The 22,303-nt window shown below is 40.5% G+C and overlaps 1 protein-coding gene across 2 annotated transcripts in view; it reads left to right on the top strand.

Moving 5' to 3' along the window:
• Positions 1-4,982: 4,982 nt before the first annotated feature.
• fgf2 (fibroblast growth factor 2) overlaps positions 4,983-22,303 on the top strand; it is a 115,465-nt gene continuing 98,144 nt past the window's right edge. For both annotated transcript variants that reach the window (XM_041188673.1, XM_041188683.1), the window contains exon 1: positions 4,983-5,568. In XM_041188673.1, the coding sequence (XP_041044607.1) occupies positions 5,382-5,568 (187 nt within the window). In that variant the 5' untranslated portion in view covers positions 4,983-5,381. The remainder of the gene's footprint in view (positions 5,569-22,303) is intronic.

Below are 22,303 nucleotides of genomic sequence, written 5' to 3'. Positions count from 1 at the left end.
GGGAGGATTGAACTTGCATGAGGGAAGCCCAAAAATCAACAAACTCAGATCTTGGGCGGGAAAGTTTGGTGGGGGTGGTGTGTGCCTCCGTCAGAAGCTCCCTTCTTAAGTCGGGCTTCCCCCCCACTTAAGGTCTGGTGGCCTCTACCATCCACGGCCTCTCCCCCAAGACACTGATTAACCACTTCACATCACCCCAGGCCTTCTCTCCCCTCTCTGACCTGGGACCTTTTAAACTTACCTGGGCCTCTAATGCCCAGACTTAGTCTCAGTTGTGCTTATGCAATTCCTCTTCAGTCTACTGCAGCTCGTCACTGTAGGGATGGAGAGCTGCTGGCCAATCTGATTGGCCAGCATCTCTCTAAGGTGGGTCTTCCTCCCAAGTGATGGGTGGAAGTCCTACCTGTGCCACTTAACCCTTATTTGAGAGTGAAATGGCTGCGGGGCACTTGGAATTGGCAGAGATGTGTTCCCGCCATCTCTTCAGATGACAGGAAGCAAGACCCGCCATCCAAAAAAACTCAGGCCCATATTTCTTAAATGTCCAATTACATTTTCTGTCCAAGTTCAACTGCTGTCTGCTTGATAACTTGATTGTTGAGATGAGAAGATTCCCATAATATGGCCTTTACACTTCAATGTTGCTCAGTGCAAACCATTAACAAATGCACTCGAGTTTTATGATGTTCCACTGTCAGTGCAGACATTTGCTGAAGGTAAGAGTCACTAAATTGAGTGCATGTGCTGGCATTCTGAAGAAAAAAAGACTACTTTCCTCCTGTAGAATTTTTACTTTTCTTTCAAGCAAGATTGTTCCACATAACTTGCCATTTCCCAACCTTCCCTTCTAGTGCACATTAGTTGATAAAGTGAACAAAAGCCTCAGGATTTGTATTATATAATTATAAAATCATAGAAACTTATGGCACAAGAGGAAGCCATCATCTCTATACTGGCCAAAAGAAAAAAATCAAATCTGACTTTCCGGCTCTTGACCCATAGCATTGTCAGCTAAGCTGCTGCAAATGCATATACAAGTACTTTGTAAATGTGATGAGAGGGTGTCAACCTCTACCACCCTTTCAGTGAGAGAGGTTTAAGTACATGGATTTTTGAAGGTGGGGAGACATATTGAGAGAGTAATTAACAAAGTATATGGGATCCTGGGCTTCTTACATAGAAGTGTTGAATACAAAAGCAGGGAAGTAATACTGAACCTTTTACAATTTTGGTTAGGCCACAACTAGAGTATTGCATCTTGTTCTAGCCACCACACTTTTGAAAGGGGTGAAAGTCCTTGAGACGGTGCTGGAGACATTTACCAGAAAAAATCCAGGGAGCAGGGGTTTTGGCCATCAAGTTAAGTTGGCGAGCTGGTGTTGTTCTTCTTGGAGCAAAGTTGCAGGAGGGGAAATTTGATATAGGTGTACAAGATTATGACAGGTTTAGGTAGGCAGACAAAGAAAAGCTGATGGCACAATGACTAGGGGCCACAGATTTAAGGTTTTTGGGCAAGAGATATAGAGGGATGTGAGGAAGAACTTTTTTACTCAGCGACCAGTAATGATCCGGGACTGCTGCCTACAAGGGTGGTGGAAGCAGTGGTGATCAATGATTTCAAAAAGAAATTGGATGGCCACTTGAGGGAAATAACCTTGTAAGATTATAGGAATAGTATGGGCAATTGGGACTGACTGGATTGCTCCACGGAGAGCTGGTGTAGGCTTGATGGGCCAAATGGTCTCTGTTTTGCTGTATGACTATGATTTCCAGACCCCTATCACTCTTTGGGTGAAAAATATTCTTCTCAACTGCCTCTAATCCTTCCATCAATTATTTTAAATCTGTACACCTTGGTTATTGACCTCTTTGCTAAGAGAAATAGATCCGTCCTATCCACATGATCTCGGCTTCTCATAATTTTATACATCTGAATTAAATCTCCTCTCAGCCTCATCTGTTCCAAAGAAAGCAACCCCAGCCTATCCATTTTTCCCTCATAGCTAAAGTTTTCCTATCCTGGCAACATCCTCTGTACCCTTTCTCGTGTGATCACATCCTTCCTGTAATGGGGTGACCAGAACAGAAGGCAATGCTCTAGCTGTGTCCTAATCAATGTTTTATACAGTTCTTGTATAACCTCCCTGCACTTCTATTCAATGCAAATATTATATGGAATGTAAGGTCACATCAGGACTTCTTTGATGTCACACTGCCGAATCATAAACCTCGCAAAAGGAAGGTTTCCCTCATTTTTTTGCCAAACAACATGATTAGCTACCACGACTGACAAGCAACAGATTGAGTTAACATCAATTGTGACGCTGTTAGCCATTTCTGTAGGTGAAAAAATCATATCCAGGTCATTTTTCTCTGCTCCTGACTTCACAGTATAAACCTAGCGGTGAAGCTACACAACTACAAACTGAAAATCTTTATTATAAAATGGATGGATGTTAATAAAGTAAAATTAAAATGTTTAACTAGAAATCTCGATGGCTTTATATTTTACATTAATGAGATAATAAGATTTTCATTGATGTCTATGAATTAAAATAGAGACCCTATATCGTGTGTCATGATCATATAAATACTGCTTACCTGAGCTAACGATAGTTGGCCGGTGCTACTAGTTTTGGCCAGTTAACACATTTGTTTTGTATTGAAGTGGTGGTAAAGTGTTGGCGGTGTTGGTAGAGCCTTGGCAATGTGTACGTGGCCTCCGATCTTACATTTCAGAGCATGACGTGTATTATTAAGTGTACGTCAGAAAATTTCAGCAAACTTGTCTCCAAACCATCATTCTTGCATTACAACAGTGACTACACTTCAAATAATTGGCTGTAAAAGCCCTTTGTGACGTCCGGAGGTTGTGAAAAGCGCTAGAAAAATGCAGTTTTAAATATATTTTGCACAGTAACCGTGTGCGTTGAGTGTAAAGGCTATTTCACAACGTCTACGTTCTCATTTTGTCTTAGATAAATATATTTGAGCAGTAATTAAGTAGTAAGATCTGTAGCTGCTTTCCCTACTGACATGAGGAAACCACTACTACTTTGTCCAAATGTCAAGTATCGCAGCTACTTGAGCTTCATTGCCACCAGGACACACAAATAAGCACTACGCGCCCCCTCTTTCAAAGCAAGCACCAATAATGAAATAGGGCCAACAAGACTAAAATGTATACATAGAAATAAAAGATCGTTTTTTTATTTGCTTTGTTATTAAAGGCACCGGCACATTCCGCGCTACTCACCGTTTGTGTAAGGTTTGTAGCTGCCTTAAGTGAAATGAGAGTGTACAGTCACGGTCATAAGTATTGTCATTGGGTCTAATTTAATCCTGGTTTAATTTCTCTAATTCTTAACCCTGTTGTTTCCCCCCTCCACTTTAGCCCTGTTCCAGAGATACTTTACAGCCTCCCCTTTCTTCACTCTAACTTCAGGTATCTCTTATGCTCTTTTTTTGTTTCATTTGCTGCGAACCCAGTATTATCCGAGATTTAGGCAAGAGTGCCTGACGAAGAAAACTTATTAACGGACTGGCTTTTTAAAAAAAAGTGGAAATCGCATTATTTTAGAGGGCTCGCAGGATTCGTTATTCAGGAACTGTTTAAAAAAAAGTTTTTTGCTGTTGGTTAACTAAATGTTTTACTACAGGATGTAGGGAAAATCATTTGTTAAAATGTCGACTCAGCCAATCTTCAGTGTTTTTTTTATCCAATGGACTATTTCTCTTTACTTTGAAATGTCATTTTGCTTATGCCCTCTCGAAACAGGAAATCGGAAAAGATCCAGTTTTTGGTCATGTAGTTGAGCACTGTCATAGGGACATGTTTGGTCTAAAATCTAAGTCACTTAACTGTGACTTAATCCATTGTCTCCTGCTAAATCAAAACCTATAAAATGTTTTAAGTTTGAAAATCAAATTCTTGTTTCTATGTTTGAAAATCTGGCACATTTATTCCCTGCTCCCTACATGATGTAAAATAATACCTGTTCTAATTGTACTTCCGGAAGTGAAGATTTGGCGTTGGTTGTTGGGTTACTTGACAGAAAACAAGCATGTGAAAAAAGAAGATAGACTTGCTTTTATATAGTTGACGTTTCGAGTCCTCATGACCCTTCAACAGAGTTCTGTTGAAGGGTCATGAGGACTCGAAACGTCAACTCTTTTCTTCTCCGCCGATGCTGCCAGACTTGCTGAGTTTTTCCAGGTAATTCTGTTTTTTGTTTTGGATTTCCAGCATCCGCAGTTTATTGTTTTTATTATTTTGTTTTTATTGCTTTTATATAGATAGCACTTATCTCCAGATGTCTCAAAGCGCTTCACAGCCAATGAAGTGCTTTTGAAGTGTCGTCACTGTCGTAACGTTGACACTCTTTCCTGCTTTCTTTTGCGATCATATATTCTTTCCATAAGTACGAATTTGTTCCAAAACCCCTTTAGAAATCAATAACAATTAGAAGTATTTTAAAGGAAAAAATGTCCTGTCTCACTTTCCAAATACCGAGTGAGGAAAAGTAAAAAACAAAAAGATAAAAGCAAAATACTGCGGATGCTGGCAATCTGAAACAAACAAAGTGCTGGAAAAACTCAGTAGGTCTAGCAGCAACGGTGGAGAGGGAACAGAGTTAACGTTTCAAGTCCTTATGACCCTTCTTCAAAGTAAAAAAAAAACAAACTGCATTAAACATTTCAGGAAAGAGTCCCTCATTTTTCCATTCGGGGGCGTTGGAACAAGTCCCCAGCAGTGCCCACATGGACGTGGTATCGCCCCTTTAAAAGCACTTGTATCCTATCCCAATTCCTCCCTCGCCTCAAGAAGCTGGATCCTAGAGACACGCGTGCGCATTTGTGGCCGGCAGGCTGCGCAGCTCGGGAGGGGAGTGCGGTTTTAGCATTGAGTCTGGGTTAGAAAGTAAAACATTTCCAGCAAGTGGCGTTCCCACTTATTTACAGCAACACACGCAGAGTGATGTGTGCGCCCCGCCAACTACCGGGAATTATGACGAGGAAGCTCATCCGAAGTGATGGAATGAACTGTTATTCCTTATTATAAAGTTGGCGTTGGGTTGTCTGAATATTTTTAACAAAGCGAGAGTGGATGGGGGGGAAGCAATACTTCACTTTCTAGGACGAAAGAAAGAAAAGAGGGAATTTAATTAAAAAAAACCCAACTGCTTGGCGCTTTACATGAAGAAGTAAGTGAAAGAAGGAGTGCCTGTTACCCTTTGAGGAAAAGGAAAGAGGGAGCGGATAGGGGAAGGAAAGCCTGTCAGCTCGGAAACAGGGAAGCGAGGTGGGCAAGTGGAGGCGGCCGAGCCCGGGGGGGTGCTGGGGTGCTGGGGGGACAGCTGCAGTCCGAAACGGCCTGTGACATGGCGGCGGCGGCGGGAACAGGAGGGGTCAGCACCCTGCCCACTCTCCCTGATGCCGGCAGCAGCCCCTTCCCTCCCGGATCATTCAAGGAGCCCAAAAGACTCTACTGTAAAAACGGGGGCTACTTCCTGAGGATCTTACCGGATGGCAGGGTGGACGGAACCCGGGAGAAGAACGACGGCAACAGTGAGTGGAGCAGATTTCCATTAACATTTTACTGATTATTTTTTAAATGTCCCAATTCCTTGTTGTCATTCCGCATCCAAGTCTTTTTTTCTGTACTATTATTTACTATCCCAGTTATGTGATGCACATTCCATTTCCATTGATGTGCAGCAATTCGAATTCCCAAACCAACAGTTAGTCATATTATTGCTATGTAAAAATTAACTTCAGTTCCACCTCGTTTCCATTCGGCCCCTGTTGTCATTTATGGTTTCGACTCGAGTCCTGACCACCAATTCCACAAATAGTTTCTATTTGTAGACTTGATTTGCCCCATCCCAAGAAATACAAGAAATGTCCACCTTTATCTGTCTTGACGCTACAGCATTTGCTTGGTCTTTTGGGGGGCATTCTGTAAAGTTTTCCTGCTGCTTTACCATGTTGTGGTGAGGAGCTGCCCTTTCAGGCGCCAACCAAGCATGTACCCTTCTTTGTCATTTTTTTTGTTTATTTTTTACCCAGAAATTTTCCGGGCAGCTATTGTTTTTTGTGCGTGGTTAATAACTCCAAAATGTCTTTAAAACAAAACAACCCGCACTCTCATCAGCTGAAAAACTGGTTGGGGCATTGGGGGTGGTTGCCAGGCAACTGTAAATAAAACAATATAATTGTCTTCTCCCTCGTATTTCCACCCCCCCCCCCCCCCCCCCCCACACACCCATCCCGATAATGACTTTATGGCCTCCAAGAGATTTAAGAAATTCTTAAATGTTTTTCTATATATCGAAGATAAGTGTTGAGAAATATTGCTTTCAAATTTTGCGGACAAATCTAGTATTTTAAATAAAATGCACAAGCGGCCCAGTTCTCACCCCGGTGAGGTGATTATATACATGAAACCTAATGTAAGCATTCAGAAATAGCATATTATTAAAATCCCGCCCACGCTCTTGTTGCGTTCTTACACACAATAAATACATTAAGTTTTCTTGCAACGCAACACGGACATCATCTTGTGCAATGAAATCTGCAATGTTATAGTCAGATAGGGAAATGTGCAGAATGCGAGTGAATGATTGAATTGTGTTTTTTTATATATCGTAAACTATCTTGGTTTCCATTAGTGGGAGTGGCAGTAATATATGACTAATACGTCAATAGTTAGAACGCTTATATATTAAATGTCTGTTACCCCCACTAATTTATCTGATCTAAGTCAGTTACGGTCGAAAACGGCAGTTTGGATGTAGCTTTGCAAAATTCATGCCAGAAACATCAGCTAAAGCAAAATAATGTGCACCTGGGTTGAGATGGATTACAATGCAACAAAATATAACTGGGCGAGAGATTTCGCTTCAGTGTCAATTACTGAAGATTAATAGATTTTGTTCAGGACGTGAGTGAAGGGAATCCAGAGTTTTACAGTTTAGATTTTTGCCATTGGTTTCTGTATTTTTCCGGTTTCCTCCATTGTTACAATATGTTTGTGTGTAATTGAAATGAATTACTTCCTTGAGCTGTCAAATGCTTTCTTAGTCTACCAGAGCTTTCATTGCAATAAGTTTGCATCATTTTAGTGGCGGAAGTGCTATGACATTGAGCTTTCTAATATTGCATAGGCTTCCACGATTTTTTATTCTCCTTCACTTTATCATGTCCACCCCCCTCAGTTTTAGAAGTAGCCGCTGAGAGAAGGGGTAACAGTTCACTCCAAGAAATATACAACTTATTTCCTTAAGCGAGTGAAATATCCATTATGCTGTTGTTGGAAATCTCTATGAGGCTTCAGAGCAATTGAAGAGTGTTTTGAAGTGGGCCACAGCATAGGTTCTCTTTAAAACAACATGTGGTGCATTAAGCATTTTGACATGCTTAATTCAGTTTGCTTTGCCTACAATATTGGGGAAAATGTTCTAATAAATCCTCACTTAGATTTACTGAGTATCATTTAAATTGCAGGACAAGCATATTGTAACTTCTAATTATTGAGCTGTAGTACATACACATCAGTTCCAGGCTTTGGCCAAATGAGATTTACTTTAGATAATATGTACCGGGTGAGAATTTCATAAACCTATAGCAAAGTTGAGGTAATTTGCAACAGTCTTGTGGATCCAGGGCCATGTAAGCACAACCCTTGAATTTTTTAAAGAAGCATAAAGAAGTGTAATGAAATTCACAGCTTACTTTTTTTAGTAATTTGTTTTTGTGTTGAACTCTAATGGCTAGCTAGCTAACATGTTATGACCTACACACAAAAGGATGAACATTTTTGGATTTACTGGAAGTATAATATGGTTTATACTTGAGTAGTTTCTTGGTTTAGTTTATTAGTATAAATGGCTAGAACTCCTTATCATTCTTGTTGTCATATAAATTCATTGATTAAAGGCATCCTCTTTGTGAACAGAACATTTTGTTTAATTCAACAGGGTTAGCCTTGAAAGTAAATAGAGTAGTTGCATTTTGTCAACAACCTGCCAACATTTTGACATTATATATTGTAGAACCACAAACCAAATGAACAGTAATATATCAACCACATTTAGAATGGGCACACCACTTATACTGCACCACATGCAATGACGCCATCCCCTGACTTGCATTTTGTGTTTCATGGAGATGATTGTTTAATTGAGAACATATGGCAGTGCCTAAAAAAATGATGTCACTGGAATTTAAGCAGCTATATAGCATTGACTTAGTTCCTGATGAAATTGTAGAGTATGCTATCATGTTGCATTTAATCATAGGAAATGTAACAAGGAGCAAGGGTTAGCATCCAACTTGTGGTGTTGTTCCTAGATTGTATCAGAGTCAAAAGGAAATTGAATGTATACTTATTATAAGTTTGCATGGTTACAGGGAAAGGGGTTGGGGGTGGACTTTCAAAGAGCTGGCACTGACACAGTGGACTGAATGGTCATCACCTTTGCTGTATGATTCTGAGCTTTGTGAAGTGTAATCAATATCTACTACCTTAACATGTAATGTCTATATCCTAACCAAACATGAGCTAAAAAGAAATTTCCCTGCAAGATGTGTTAAGAGAGCAGGGAATCGTTTAAAGTGAGCTTAGCTTCTTGTTATGGAAAGAAATATAAAAATATAATCTGGGAAGTCTTTTGATGCATTTTTGCTTAACTTGGTAATGCTGCAATATTTTTTACTTTGGAAAAATACATGATATTTAACTTAAATCAATTTCATACCAAAAGTCCACGGAATTTTTATTGTGTGAATAATGTAATGTTTTTTTTCTAATTATGCAAAACAATTAAAGTACCAAAATTATATCTGCAAATCAATTTTGCAGCAATCCATCAATAAAAGGGCTATATTTGAGATTAATTTTGCTGCCATTTATATACATTGGCTCGATTCGTTGGTCCGTGTGACCTTTCATGCAAGCACTGAAAATTTATACCTAAATGTAAGAACTAGATTTAGTGCAATGTGTGAAGAGTAGATTTTAGTTTTGGGTATTTTGTAAGCTTTTTATCTTGTTACTGCTCAGAATTACTAGTCATAGTAGATGTTCATGTTGAAACCCTAACCATTATATTATTTCAGGGCTATTTCATCTGTACTGTATCAGGCACAAAATTGTCAAATAACCAAAAGTATTGGGAAAATATCAAACATAAAGATTTCATTTTTGTACATTTTGCATGTTGGGCCATTCCATAAAAAATCTGAGCCAATTGTGACACTGGGATGGAAGTTTTTTTTTAGGGTGTTTTTGAGGACTCGAGTGGGTTAAACCTCCTTGCTGGAGTGTTACACCAATGATAGCTTCAACAAGAGCTACAAATTTATCATGGAAGGGAAGCAAAGAAAATATGTATTTTATAATCGTGTGTATATAAAAAGGGAAAGCAAAAAAAAAAACCTTGCATTTATATAGAACCTTTCATGATCTTGGCTTGTCCCAAAGTGTTGACAATCACTATTATTTGAGTCAACTGTACTGTGACAAATGAAGCAGAAATTTACAAATAACCATGAGACCAAAACAAACAGTAGAATTCCTTCAGAAAATTTGCTGTTTGACAGTAATGGATGAATTGCTGTCTCGTTTAGGCTGTCGTAGGATAGTGGAAAACATGTGACAACTACACTCAAGTTCCAGATGTACCTCTGAACAGCATTGCTGAGAGCACAAATATTTACTTATATTAACAACTGGAAGGTGGATGTTGTAGTAAACTGTAATGGTGCTATTTTCATAGAAAACTTCCAATTTGATACTGGGGAAAAGGAATCTTTTCAGTGTTGAATTCAACGAAAAAATGCTGCACAATGTGTTACTTAAACAACAAGTTAAAATTAATGTGTGCCTTGAGATTTGTCTTGGTTTCCCTAGTAGCAATTTTGAGCAATTTGATGGACTAATGGACCCTGAACATGTATAACTCGCACTGTTAATAAGTCCTACAAGTTAAAGCAAAATTTAAATAGATGTATCGTTTTTTTTTACATGTTGTGGAATGTTGTAGGTGCATTTTTCTGTCTAATAAGTTCATGCAATTAAATATCAGTAGAAAATGTAATTGTGCATTTCTGCAGGAAGCTCCAGCAAACACAATTTTTATGGAAAGGTTTTCTTTTTCGTGTTTTCTCAGCTCTGTTGCAGCTGCGGTACTCTAGAGCGAGCACATGAGCTGAATACCTTTGTATCTAATAGGATTAAGGGTCTCTTAATGAGACCTTTAACGTAATATATAATTCGTTAACACACACACATGGAGTCTTTTCAAGAACCAATATTAAGATCTCTCCAATTTTACTCTGATTTGAGTTTGATAAATTCTCTCTCACCCTGGGTGGATTTTTCCATCTAATAGTTGCCAATAAAATATACAGTTTGTGGTTATATAAGACTGTAGGCTACTGGCAACCATTGAGGACTTTATAATACTCCATTCTGATTGGTTTGCAATGAGATAATTTGTAATATGATAGAATATTACTGAATGTGATTTCACCCAGATGTTTTGAGATTCTATAACTTTATGATGGTTGCATCAGTTTACTAATGAGTTGTTGGCATTTGTTCCAGAACTACTTTGCTAGCACATCGCAGTTCTATCATGCAAATGAGTTGAGAGAAGATGCAAAAAATCTGGTGGGAGATATATTTATATACTATACTGATTTTACTCTAGTTAAGTGCTTAAAAATTGTAGAAAAATGTATGATAAAAATAAAAAGGCTGGAAACATTTCTGTGCACCACCCTAATAGCCTCACTGCTGTTCCCATGCTTCATGACATGTCTGTATCCTTTTTTCCCCAGGAGTTCACCGAGTTCATGGTACTAGGAGCCTACTTTGTGCATTAAGACTGAAGATCCTCTATATCTTGAGGATTATCGTAGTTTCACCCTTTAGGTGGTAAAGGGGAATTTGACCCCCATTGACAGAAAAGTGATATTTAACCTATCAAGTTGCAGGAGAGAGAGAGACAAGTGCCATTTGGGTTAGACAGAAGCAAAACTAAAACAGCAAAAAATAAAATTGCAAGCACGACTTAATAAAGAAGATATCAGAGAATATTAAACACCAAGAGTAACTGTTTACTTTTTTTCTAACCACTTACTCATGGGCTTATGATCTGATGATTTTCAGAATAAACCTTTGTCCCTTTATGACCTGAAACCAGTATCTTTTGCTCTGTGCCTTACTGAGCTAGTGTAGCCCAAGACTAAGATATAATTTTGACCACAGTAAATTACATTTCTTCTTCTTCTAGAAGCTAAAAAGGCAAAAATATCTCTGTTAAATTCATTTTATACAGACCAAAACTACTGACTAATTTTATGCATGACCAGATGAATATAACTAGGCAGACTGTTTGAGTTTCTGCTTCTCCAAACATCTTCTGCAAAACTCTTGAAGTGGCAATATGTGCTTAGAGCTATGTACATGCTCTACTGTACAGTATATCATTCTAATACAAGACCTGTTTGCATTACCACACTTATTTCTTGAGACAGATGTGTGTTCAAATCCCTCTCCAGAGACATGAGCACATAATCTGGCTGACATTCCAATGCCTCAATTCCAGAGATGCCATCTTTTGAAGGAGATGTTAAAACAGGTGGACGTAAAAATGCCATGCTGTTCTTTCAAAGAAGAGTAAGGAAGTTGGATTTAATTAAGTTATTCCCAACACAATTATGGGCAAAACTAGCTGCACCCTCGTTTACCAGACTCATTGTACTTATTCACCTGTTCAAGGTCACATTGTTGTCTTTCATTCCTTCACCTCATGTCTTTCTACTCTTGCCTGAAATCTGGAACAATTCTTTCTCCATTTTGTTTCTTCATATTCTGTTTGAGCACTTTTAGCTAGAAAATGTGTTGGTGGGTGGTGGGGGTGGGGGGGGGGGGGGGGGGGGGGGGGGGGTGGGGGGGTGGTGGGGGGTGGGGGGTGGGGTGGGGGGGGTGGGGGGGGGGTGGGGGGGGGGGGGTGGGGGGTGGGGGGGGGGTGGGGAGTTGGTGGTGGTGGTGGGGGGTGGGGGGGTGGGGGGGTGGGGGGGGGGTGGGGGGGGGGGGTGGGGGGTGGGGGGTGGGGGGGGGGAGTTGGTGGTGGTGGTGGGTTTCAGAAATCTGGAGAGGCAAGCCCATAAAGGGATTTAACCATGAGGATGCAAAATTGGCCACCAGTATCCTGAAGCCTCCAATGTAGGTCAGCAAGAAGAAGGGTAATGTGTGCATGGATCTACGAACATAATTAATGCCAGATAGGATATGGCAACAGAGTTTTGGATGAGGATAACTAGGTATTGGGAAGATTAAAGCCATTGTCTTCAGTCCCCACAGCAAATACTGTTTCCTAGCCACTGTCTCCATCTGCTGCCAACTGTCTGAGGCTGAACCAAGCTGTTCACAGCCTTGGTGTCATATCTGACCCTGAGATGAGTTTCCCACCACACATCTGTGCCATCACTAAGACTGCCTCGAATCTCTAACATATGCTGTTTCTTCCCCTACCTTGGCTCATCTGCTGCTGAAATCCTAATGCACCCTTGGCTGGCCTCCCATGTTTCACTTTCCACAGAACTATGGTCATCCAAAGCTCTGCCAGTGTCCTAATTTGCATCAAGTTCCATTCACCCATCATCCCTGTGCTTGCAAAATTCTCATTATTTTCAAATCTCTCCCTGGCCTCACCTTTCCCTATATCTATAATATATCCAACCCAACAATCCTCTGATGACTACATACTTTCAAATTCTGACTTATTGAGTATCCCCTGTTTTTTTTTTAAATTGATGACTGATGGTGGCAGTGTTTAAGCTCTGGAACTCCCTGTAAACCTCTCTTCCTTTCTTCCCCCCTTTTCTTTTTTAAAGCTTAACTTTTTGGGCAAACATTTGGTCATCTAGCCTAATATCTCATGTGGCTTGTTGTCAAATTTTGTTTGATAATGCTTCTGTGAAACACTTCGGAATGTTTTTAATGTATTAAAAGCACCATGCAAGTCCAAACTGTTGTATTTTTTAACACAGGATAGAGTATGGGAGGTGGTCCAGGAGAACATTGGGACAGTTCAACCTGGAGGTGACAGCCAATGGATGTCAATTTCAGCAGCAAGTAGGCTGAGATACAGGTGGAGAGGCTGGTAATGTTAAAGATGGAAATGGGGAATTTTTATAGTGAAGATGAAGTAAAATTGGAAGCTTGTCAAGAGCAAATAAAATGCTGAGATTATTCACAATCAGGATCAGACTGAAATAATGGCTGGAGCGGACATGGAATTGGTGCCAAGGGTGCAGTATTTGTGATGGGTTGAAAATGGTGACTTTGGTCTTAATTGGAGAAAATTTTGGCTCATCCTAGCAGTCTGACAACACAGAGTATGGCTAGGAGAAGAGGTGGAGCAATGGAGTTGGGTGTTGTTGGAATACACATGGAAGCTGAACTCTTGACTGTAGATGACCCTGTCAGGGTCAACATGCAGGGGAAGAAGGGGCCAATGATGGACCTTGGGGGACTCCAGAGGCAATGGTGTAGAGGAAGGACATAAAGCCATTCTTGGAGAAAATCTGGTTGTCATCAAATTGCTAAGAATAGAATCAAGCAAGGAAGTTCTACTGAGCTATATAACAGAGAAGCACTGGCCTGAATTTTCCTGTCAGCAATTTGGGGGCAGTGCCCGCTCGCCAACGGGAAAATGACATGGGATGATGTTGGGAGGAGTCCCCGATGTCATCCCAGTCCCTTTAAATTTTTAGGAAGGCGGGTGGACAGCAAAATCAGCTGTCTGCCTGCTGACCTGTCAATGGCTAATTGAGGCCATTGACAGAGTAATTAAGATAATTAAAAACCTGCCCGTCCAACCTTAAGGTTGGCAGGCAGGCCAGGAGCCCCAGTGGGCTTCTGATAATACATGAAACCTCATCCACTGGCGGGATGAGGTTTCATGTCCATTTTTAAAAACTTTAATACATTTTATGTGATATTTATTAACATGTCCCATCTCGTGTGACATTGTCACATGAGGGGGACATGTTAATTTTTTAATTTTTCTATTATAAAGTTTTCTGGACTGTCAGTAATTTGCTTGAGACAGTACTTTGTCTCGGGAGCAGTGCGCTCTTTCACGCGCATGTGCGAAAGAGCGCACTTTGTCAACTGGGGATTTCCTCCCCCCTGCACAGGAAGCGCATAGCACCTCCTGTTGGGCAGGCCGCTGGGCGGCCCTTAATTGGACCGCCCACTCAAAATGGCGGCGGGCCCCGTTTCGGTGGCGGGGGTCGGCTGTCTGCCCGCTGCTGAGCCGGTGGGGCCCGCACGCCCACCAAGGACAAAATTCTGCCCACTGGAGGAGAATGGTGTGGTTGACCATGTCAAAGGTTGCAGAGAGATTGAGGAAGGATAATGCACCATGGTCATAATCACAGATGATACGTATGTGACTTTTGTGGGGACCACTTCAGTGGTGTGATGGGGCACATATGGAAATGTGGGAAGGATGGATAGAAATTTGAGAAGATTCCATTTGAATTCCCAGTTATTAACTAAAAGAATTATGCCACAAGATTTCACATTTTGAACAAACTTTACCATACAAGAGTTAAACAAAGTAAGGACTACTAACTTAATGCTATATTTTGCAAACACTTATTCTGGTCCAAAAATCTCAACAGAACCCCTCATTCCACTTTTATTTTCATCCAAGAGTTCCACTAATACTTTTCAGAATTTTGAGGGTTCCTCCACTTCTCCTGGGACTAAACCAAGGTGTGCCATGACTTTGATTCTCCTCAGTCTCCCCAGTGTTCTGAGGTATGAGATTTCTTGGGGTCTTTCTATTAGCATCTGGCAAGGTGACCCTCCAACTCTCCTTAAGCACCTCATGATTGTGGACACCCCAACTCAAGCATGGGCCTCACTACACTCTTGCTTAATAACTCCCAAATCAGAAAACACCCTTGATTTCTGATTACCTTCTGCTTCTTGCCCATAGTTCCTTTACAGATTCTGGCAGAATCTCTCTTTCTCTTTGCTTATTTCTAAGGTGTTCCAGCTGCAGACTAAACTGCCTGTTTCAAAGCTGCTCCCAAACTGACTGCTCTTGCTGTGAGAAATCACACCCAAGAGACCTGAGATAAACCCAAAACAAAAGGGTACCTCCCTGCATGCCTATTTCCATAGCAACGTGGATCTTCCAGATAGAGATCCAAACTAATTAATTTTACCTTCAAAAAATCCCTTCGATTCTGGGACCCACATGACAACTGCAATCTTGTGAGACTCATTGGTTCCATCACAAAGTTAAGAGAGGACCACCCATTGTTTAGCGTTTTCCCATTCTCACTCTGACCCTATTCAATAAACACAGGCCAGCCTTTGAATTGCAATAATTTTAGGTCTGTTTACCAGATTTTCAAACTAGGTGCTTTCATATATCTTGCATTCAAAACAATTCAAACCCCAAACTAAAAGTTATATATTCATATGTTTTAGGAATATAATTTCGTGATTCATAACAATACGTTCAAGCTTTTGGAGAGAAAAAGGAAATTGGAGATGGTGCAGCAGTTTGCAAGGACTAAAGGCTATAAGATTGGATTTATTGAAGAAGAGGATGATGTCTTTCACAATAGTCAACAAAGGGTTAAAGCCTGAGGAGAAGGACTCATTTACAATTTCAGTTAGAATGGGAACCAGGAATGAAAGTTGTGTAGTTAGCAAGTTAGTGAGAATGGGGTTAAAGTTGCAGGATTTGTATCTTGTGGATAAGATGAACTTGTGGAGGATGGGTGGTTGGAGAGAAAGTAGAGGAAATGTGGGTTTAGGGTTAGGGCATAGGGTAAGTTGGGAAAGTCTTTGCTTGGTAAGTAAAAGTTGTGGGGGGATGGTGAGGAATGGGTGGGTGGAGCAGAAGGGAAGCAGCAGAGGAACTAAATGGAAAGTCTTTTTCCTATGTGATAGAAATCCAAAGCATCTTGCAATTGATGAAGCTGAGGGTGGAGGGATGGGGAAAGGGGCTTAAGGAGATGATTGTCTTTTGAAAGATGAAGGCATGGAATAGTGGGCACTTTTACTTAGGAGAGTGAGCCCTGATAGCACTTGATGTGGTCCAACCAAATCAGGTCGTGGATGACTAAAACAGTTGTGCACCAGGCATACTCAAGCCTCCTAACTTGGACTTGTTGAACTGCTGGATAATCGCCATACACACCTCCACATTTCCTACCAGGATGTCCATTCACTCACAAAGATAGGTGGCCCTTAAAATCCAGAAACTCATTTTGGATAATAGCATTGGCATTCTGGCTATGACTGAAATTGGCTTACAAGTGACAACACCTTGCTTTTTACTGAAGATGTGTTAGCTGGCTGTACTTTATACCACCTGCTCCCCCAAAACAGTCACTATGGCAGCATGACCCTAATCGCCTTATCACTTCTAGGTCTCCCCTGCATACTTGCACTTCCCCTTTGCACACCTTATCTTGTACCCTCTTGCCTCTTCTTTACAATTTTCATTGTCTACGACCACCTCAAGCCTGACACCAAGTTTCACATTGATATATCCTTCTTCCTTTCCTCCCTTGCCCTCAGCAGAAATGTCTGCTGCCACAATGATATCAGAGGTTATAACATTAAGGACAGATTGTTACATTTCAATTGATTCAATATTTCTAAAGATGTGGCTGAAGTTTGTAGAACTTGTGATTAAATGGCAGAGTATGGGTAACTGGAGAGACAAATATCACAGCAAACTACCTCTTAAGTCCTATTCATTATTAGCAAACCTTTGAAAAGGATTGACGTAGATATCTTGTGTCCCATGCCTGCCAAGAGTCAGTCCTGAAACCAGTACATGTAAGCTGTAGTTGACTCTGTGACTGGATATTCAGAAGCAGTTACTTTTGGATGCTGGAATGAAGCAAGGGTCACTAGGCTGATACCAGGGATGGCAGGACTGTCGTATGAGGAGAGATTGATTCGACTGAGACTGTATTCACTAGCATTTAGAAGGATGAGAGGGAATCTGATTGAAACTTACAAAATTCCAAAGGACTAGACAGACTAGATGCAGGGAGGATGTTTCCCCTGGTTGGGGAGTCTAGAACCAGGGGCCACAGTCTCAGGATATGGGGCAGGCCATTTAGGACTAAGATGAGGAAAAATTTCTTCACTCAGAGGGTGGTCAACTTGTGGAATTCTCTACCACAGAAGGCTATGGAGGCCAGGTCACTAAGTTTTTATTCAAGAAAAAAATTGGTAATTGTTCTGGATTAGAGGCATCAAGGGGTATGAAGAGAAAGCGAGAATATGACTTTGAAATGAGGATCAGCCATGATGAATGGTGGAGCAGGCTCGAAGGGCCGATTGGCCTCCTACTCCTAGTTTCTATGTAGGAAATGTGCAATCCAGTTGAGTTACCAGAAGAAATTTTGATGCAGAATGTTATGTCACTCTACTATTCCAGAAGTGCTAAATATAAGAACTTAAACCTATCTTGTAACATCTGCAGATCAGTGAGCAAGTAAAAAGATTAAAAGCACACTAATTGGTATGCTGCGTGAAGGTCTGAGCACTGAGATAAAATATTGCCATATTTATTCAGTGAGGTATCCCAAGAATCTATGGGGGTTTAGCCATTTGAATTGCTTTACAGGCAGTGAGCGTGTGATTTGATCATAATCAGAGATGTATGGTTTGAGAGGACAAATGCAGTAGCATATTTGCTTAAATGGAAGGATGACCTGACTGGGTTTGTTGGACATGCTTGAAAAATAAACTGGCATTGATTTCCCAATTTGTGACGATAATAAATTAGCAAATCCATTTAAGAATCCAAATAGAAAAAAAAAGGGAGTAGAGAAGGAAGTGAAAATAACAGACCTGCAGTTGTTTTTTTTTTCAGCCACGATTTTCCTTAACATACATTTCCTGGAGCACAGATATGTTAGCTTTAATGGGGGCCCAATGAAGGGTCTTGTGCAGGGTTGCAGCCGGGATTAACATTGAATTTGAAAGCCAACCACATTTGGTCAATTGTTCCTGCAAAGGCTTGAAAACTATTTATTTATTATCCCAGCACCTTGAGTATTTTGTGATAAAACTTAAAGGGAAAAATATTCAAACATTTTTCAAAAAAAACATACAAAGCTGTAGTCTGAAGTGCTGCCAGATAAAGTGGAATAAAGTATGTAGTTTTGTAGACTCCTGTTCACTGAAGTTAGTAGAAAACTGCCAAATATATAATCTGTGCCTCTTCTGACAGACTAATGTGTACTGTTCTGACTGTTTGCTTTTCTGTGCTGCATTTAAATTGGAGTCTCCCTGGCTAAAAGGAAGTTTCCTGTTCCAGGCAATTTATTTAATTATTTGTGTGCGCACCCTGGCATAAAATGTGCAACATTATTAATATGGCATGTTGTTTATGTAACATATTCTAGAATGAAATATTGAATTTGGGATATGAACCTACAACATTGGTAGAACTAGGATTGGGGTCTGAGAGTTTGAGGAGCTAAGGCCGAATTTAAAAATGCAGAGCCTCATGGGTAATAATCTCTGGATTGCTGCCTGATTAGACACAAACTGGTTTATGGATAAACAGGTTAGAAGGTTAAATGCATGGCTGAATAAGTGGTGTGGGAGGCAGAGGTTTTGATTCATGGGCCACTGGCACCAGTACCGGAGGGGAAAATGCGAGCTGTTCCATTGGGAAGGGCTTAAAATGGACTGGGGGCAGTATTTCGGTGAAATGAATAATATTGTGGTAGTTTAGTCTTGAAATCGGAGAGAAGATTGTAGTAGGGATTGGTGGGAGGATTCGGGCAAGCGTAAATTCAAAAGCAGTAAGAAAAATGGCAAGGCTGTGGAGCAGAGTAGTGGTTTGGGTAAAAAGAAATAGAGAATGGGTCAGGAAGGGACAGTGTAACAAAGGTAATAAGACATTAGTGTGAAGGTGATATCTGGAAAAAGTTAAACCTAAAGGCACTATATCGGTGCAAAGCATTTGAAACAAAATGGATGAATTAATAGTACAGATAGAAATAAATGGATTTTATCTAATTGCAGAGTGACCAAGTAGACAAAAAGGAAAAGGAAGCATTGCCTTGATAATAAGAGTTAAAGGCAAGTGAGAGAAGACCTTGGCTTGGAAAATCAAGATGTAGGATCAGTTTGGGGCAGAGAAACGTGAGGCATGAAACATGAGAAGAAATAGTTTATAGGCCCTCCAGCAGCAGCCGTAGTGTCAGGGTCAGTATAAATTTGGGAGAATAGGTACACATAAAATAATGGTAATACTGTAATCTTGGGATTTGATTTTCATATACCGGTAGACTGGGCAAACCAAATATGCAATAACAAAGTGGATGAATTTATGAAATGCGCCAGAACAGGCTATTTTTGATCTAATATTCTGCAATGAGAAACGGTGTCTTAATAATTTCACAGTAAAGAAACCACTCAGGAAGAATGATCATAGCATGATAGAATTTTATGTTGAGTTTGTGTGTGATTTATTTGAGTATAAATAAAATGTCTTAAATCTGAATAAAGCAAACCGTGCAGGTATGAGAAGGGAGTTGGCTTAGGTAGATTGGCAAACTAGATTTGTTTATTCTTTCATGGATTGTGGGTGTTACTGGGAAGGCCAGCATTTATTACCCATCCCTAATTGCCGTTTGTTGCAGTACTGTACAAGAGTTTTAAAAAAATGACTGCAATTATATAGAGCCTCAGTGCGACCGTACCTGGAGTAATGTGTACAATTTTCTTTCCTAATGAAGGATAGACTTGGAGAGAGTGTGATGAAAGTTGATTAGACTGATTACTGAGATAAGGAGATTCTCCTGTGAGGAGAGATTGAGGAGACCAGATCTATATTCCCTAGAGTTTAGAAGATTAAGAGGAGATCTAATTGAAATATATAAAATTCTTTGAGAAATCTTCATATAGACTAGGCAAAGTAAATTTTCACTAATAGTGTGGAGGAAAAGTTCATGGAATTATACAAGATAGTGTCTTTTTCACATCAGTGTTTTGAGAAACCAACTAGGAACAGGCTATTTTGGAGTTGTATTGTGTAGTGAAAAGGGTTCATTAATAACCTTGATGTAAAGGAGCCTATAGGGAAGCGTGACTATAGTATGATAGAATGTTATGTTGAGTTTGAAAACTATTTAGTTCTGAAGCGAGGGGCTTAAATTTAAACAAAGCAAATTACATAGGTATGAGGGATGAGTTACCTCAGGTGGATTGGGAAAGAATGATGAAAGATATGATGGTAGACAAGCAATGGTCAGCATTTTAAAAATTAATAAATTATTTGTAACGCGTATATGTTCCTTTTAAGGCTGAAAAACCCCAAGGAAAATGTGGTCCAATTATGGCTAACAAGAGGAGTTAAGGGACTCGCCATGTGCCTGTTGTCTGCGCAACAAGCAAACCCTGACATGTTTGTTTGCCAGCTCCCGAGGAGAGACCCGGCATCAGAAAGGGGGATGGACCTGCTGAGGGCAACCCTTTGCCCTTGCTGCTGACTCCTCTCCCCCATGAACCCCCTCTTGCCATCATACACCTGGGTCCTGGGCCTTGGCTGGGTTTGTTCCAGCAGCAGCACTGTCTCCTTGGTGGGGCTGCTGTTCAAAAGAACTGCTGACCTCTGTTTGGCCAGCAGCTCTCAGTGGGCGGAACTTCCACCCCGGGGTCCTGATTCTGGGGAAATACTTGCTTGTGGCCTGTCAAGTGCGTATTGGCACATAATACTGGTGGGCCTTCTTGGAAAGAGGCGAGCGGGTCTCCCGCCGGTTCTCCAGACAGCGGCTCCACCCAAGGTTTTTAAATAATTGCACTAGAGCTGCATTAGACCACTGAATACAGTTTGCAATTGCTGTAAAGTCCTGGTGAATAAGGAATAAATTATGAGATTTGTCTTTCAACTTCATATAACTTTTACTGAAAAGACAGTTGTAGTGAAAAGACGTGGCTGACAAACCAGACTTTAAGATAATATTCTGATGGTCAAGATCAAATTAAACCTTTGCCTGTGTTCCTCATTTGAGCTCTTATTTGGTAATTGAAAAGAGAGTAAATACCATTGCCTTGGCCAGATCACCTTCTAAAGTAATTGTGTTTTGCAGAGTATTTGATTGTTTTTGTTCATAAATTTTCAATTTAATTCCGGACTGGAGAGTTATCCAGCTATGTTCTTTCTCTTTTTGACCTATTATTTGAAAGAATATGAACTGTTTTTGTGTGTGTGGTGTGGTGTGTGTGTATGCATTTCTGAGCCCCAATGTTGTGCCATCACTGCATCACTGATGCAACTCTTTTAATATGTAAAGCCCCTAATTAGACTGGAGGCGAGCTCAGTGCCAAACATTAGTGGCGCCAAGTGCGTGTAGGAATGGAAACTGACTTAGATGTGCAATGGTAGCCATGACTGGGCTTGCCATTGCCTTGCAGATTGGAGCACAGAGAGCCAGTAGCCTCATGGTGCATACAAGTGGCCAAATGGTTAATTACAAAACATCTGTCCTGCTCTGCTGAAGTGATAGCAACTTTGTGCCATCGCTCGAGGACCTCAGTTTCAATTGTCTTTTTTCGAATGTAATGCAGCAGCAACATCACTCTGTGGCTCCCTGCAGTGTTCTCAACAGGTATGCACTAATGTGCACCAAGTCATTCGTTCTTCACGCTCGCTGCTATGAAAATTTCTTTCTGGCCTCCTTCCGGCTGTTAAAATGAGCTCAACAATGAGCTTAACGACCAGTTAATGTGTGCCGAGAGGTTGCTGGCTTCCCCCATTTGAAAACTGCAGCATGTTCCAAAGGTGTTAGAAGACTGAGGTGCATCCACACCTAACCCACAGGTGTCTGAAAATCTGGCCTGTGGTTTTATTGTGTAGAAGAATTGCTATTTTTACTTGCCATTTTTCCAATGTGAGTGTAAATGGCAACGGTTTTTTTGCAATAGAATATATTTAATTGTTTTCTCAAGGCAGTAAGATGCTTGCTGGGATGATAGATACATACCTGGAAAATAAGGAATACAGCAAACAGTGGAGTATTAGAATTAAACAAAATAAATATGCATTGTTAACAAAATCAGCAATATTTATGGATAGAATGGCCCATTTCCTGTGTTCTTACCATCATTAAATACTTTTTTTCCAGAAATATTTGTCTTAATTCCCCAATGAATCAATTATACTGTTCGCTTCACTTCTATAGTCTTTCTGGGCAGCTTTTTCCACAACCATTATCTTGGGCGTGA

The sequence above is a fragment of the Carcharodon carcharias genome, chromosome 1 (assembly GCF_017639515.1).
Source record: "Carcharodon carcharias isolate sCarCar2 chromosome 1, sCarCar2.pri, whole genome shotgun sequence".
In the NCBI taxonomy this organism is placed as follows: Eukaryota; Metazoa; Chordata; class Chondrichthyes; order Lamniformes; family Lamnidae; genus Carcharodon; species Carcharodon carcharias.
This window is presented reverse-complemented; position numbering and strand designations above follow the sequence as displayed.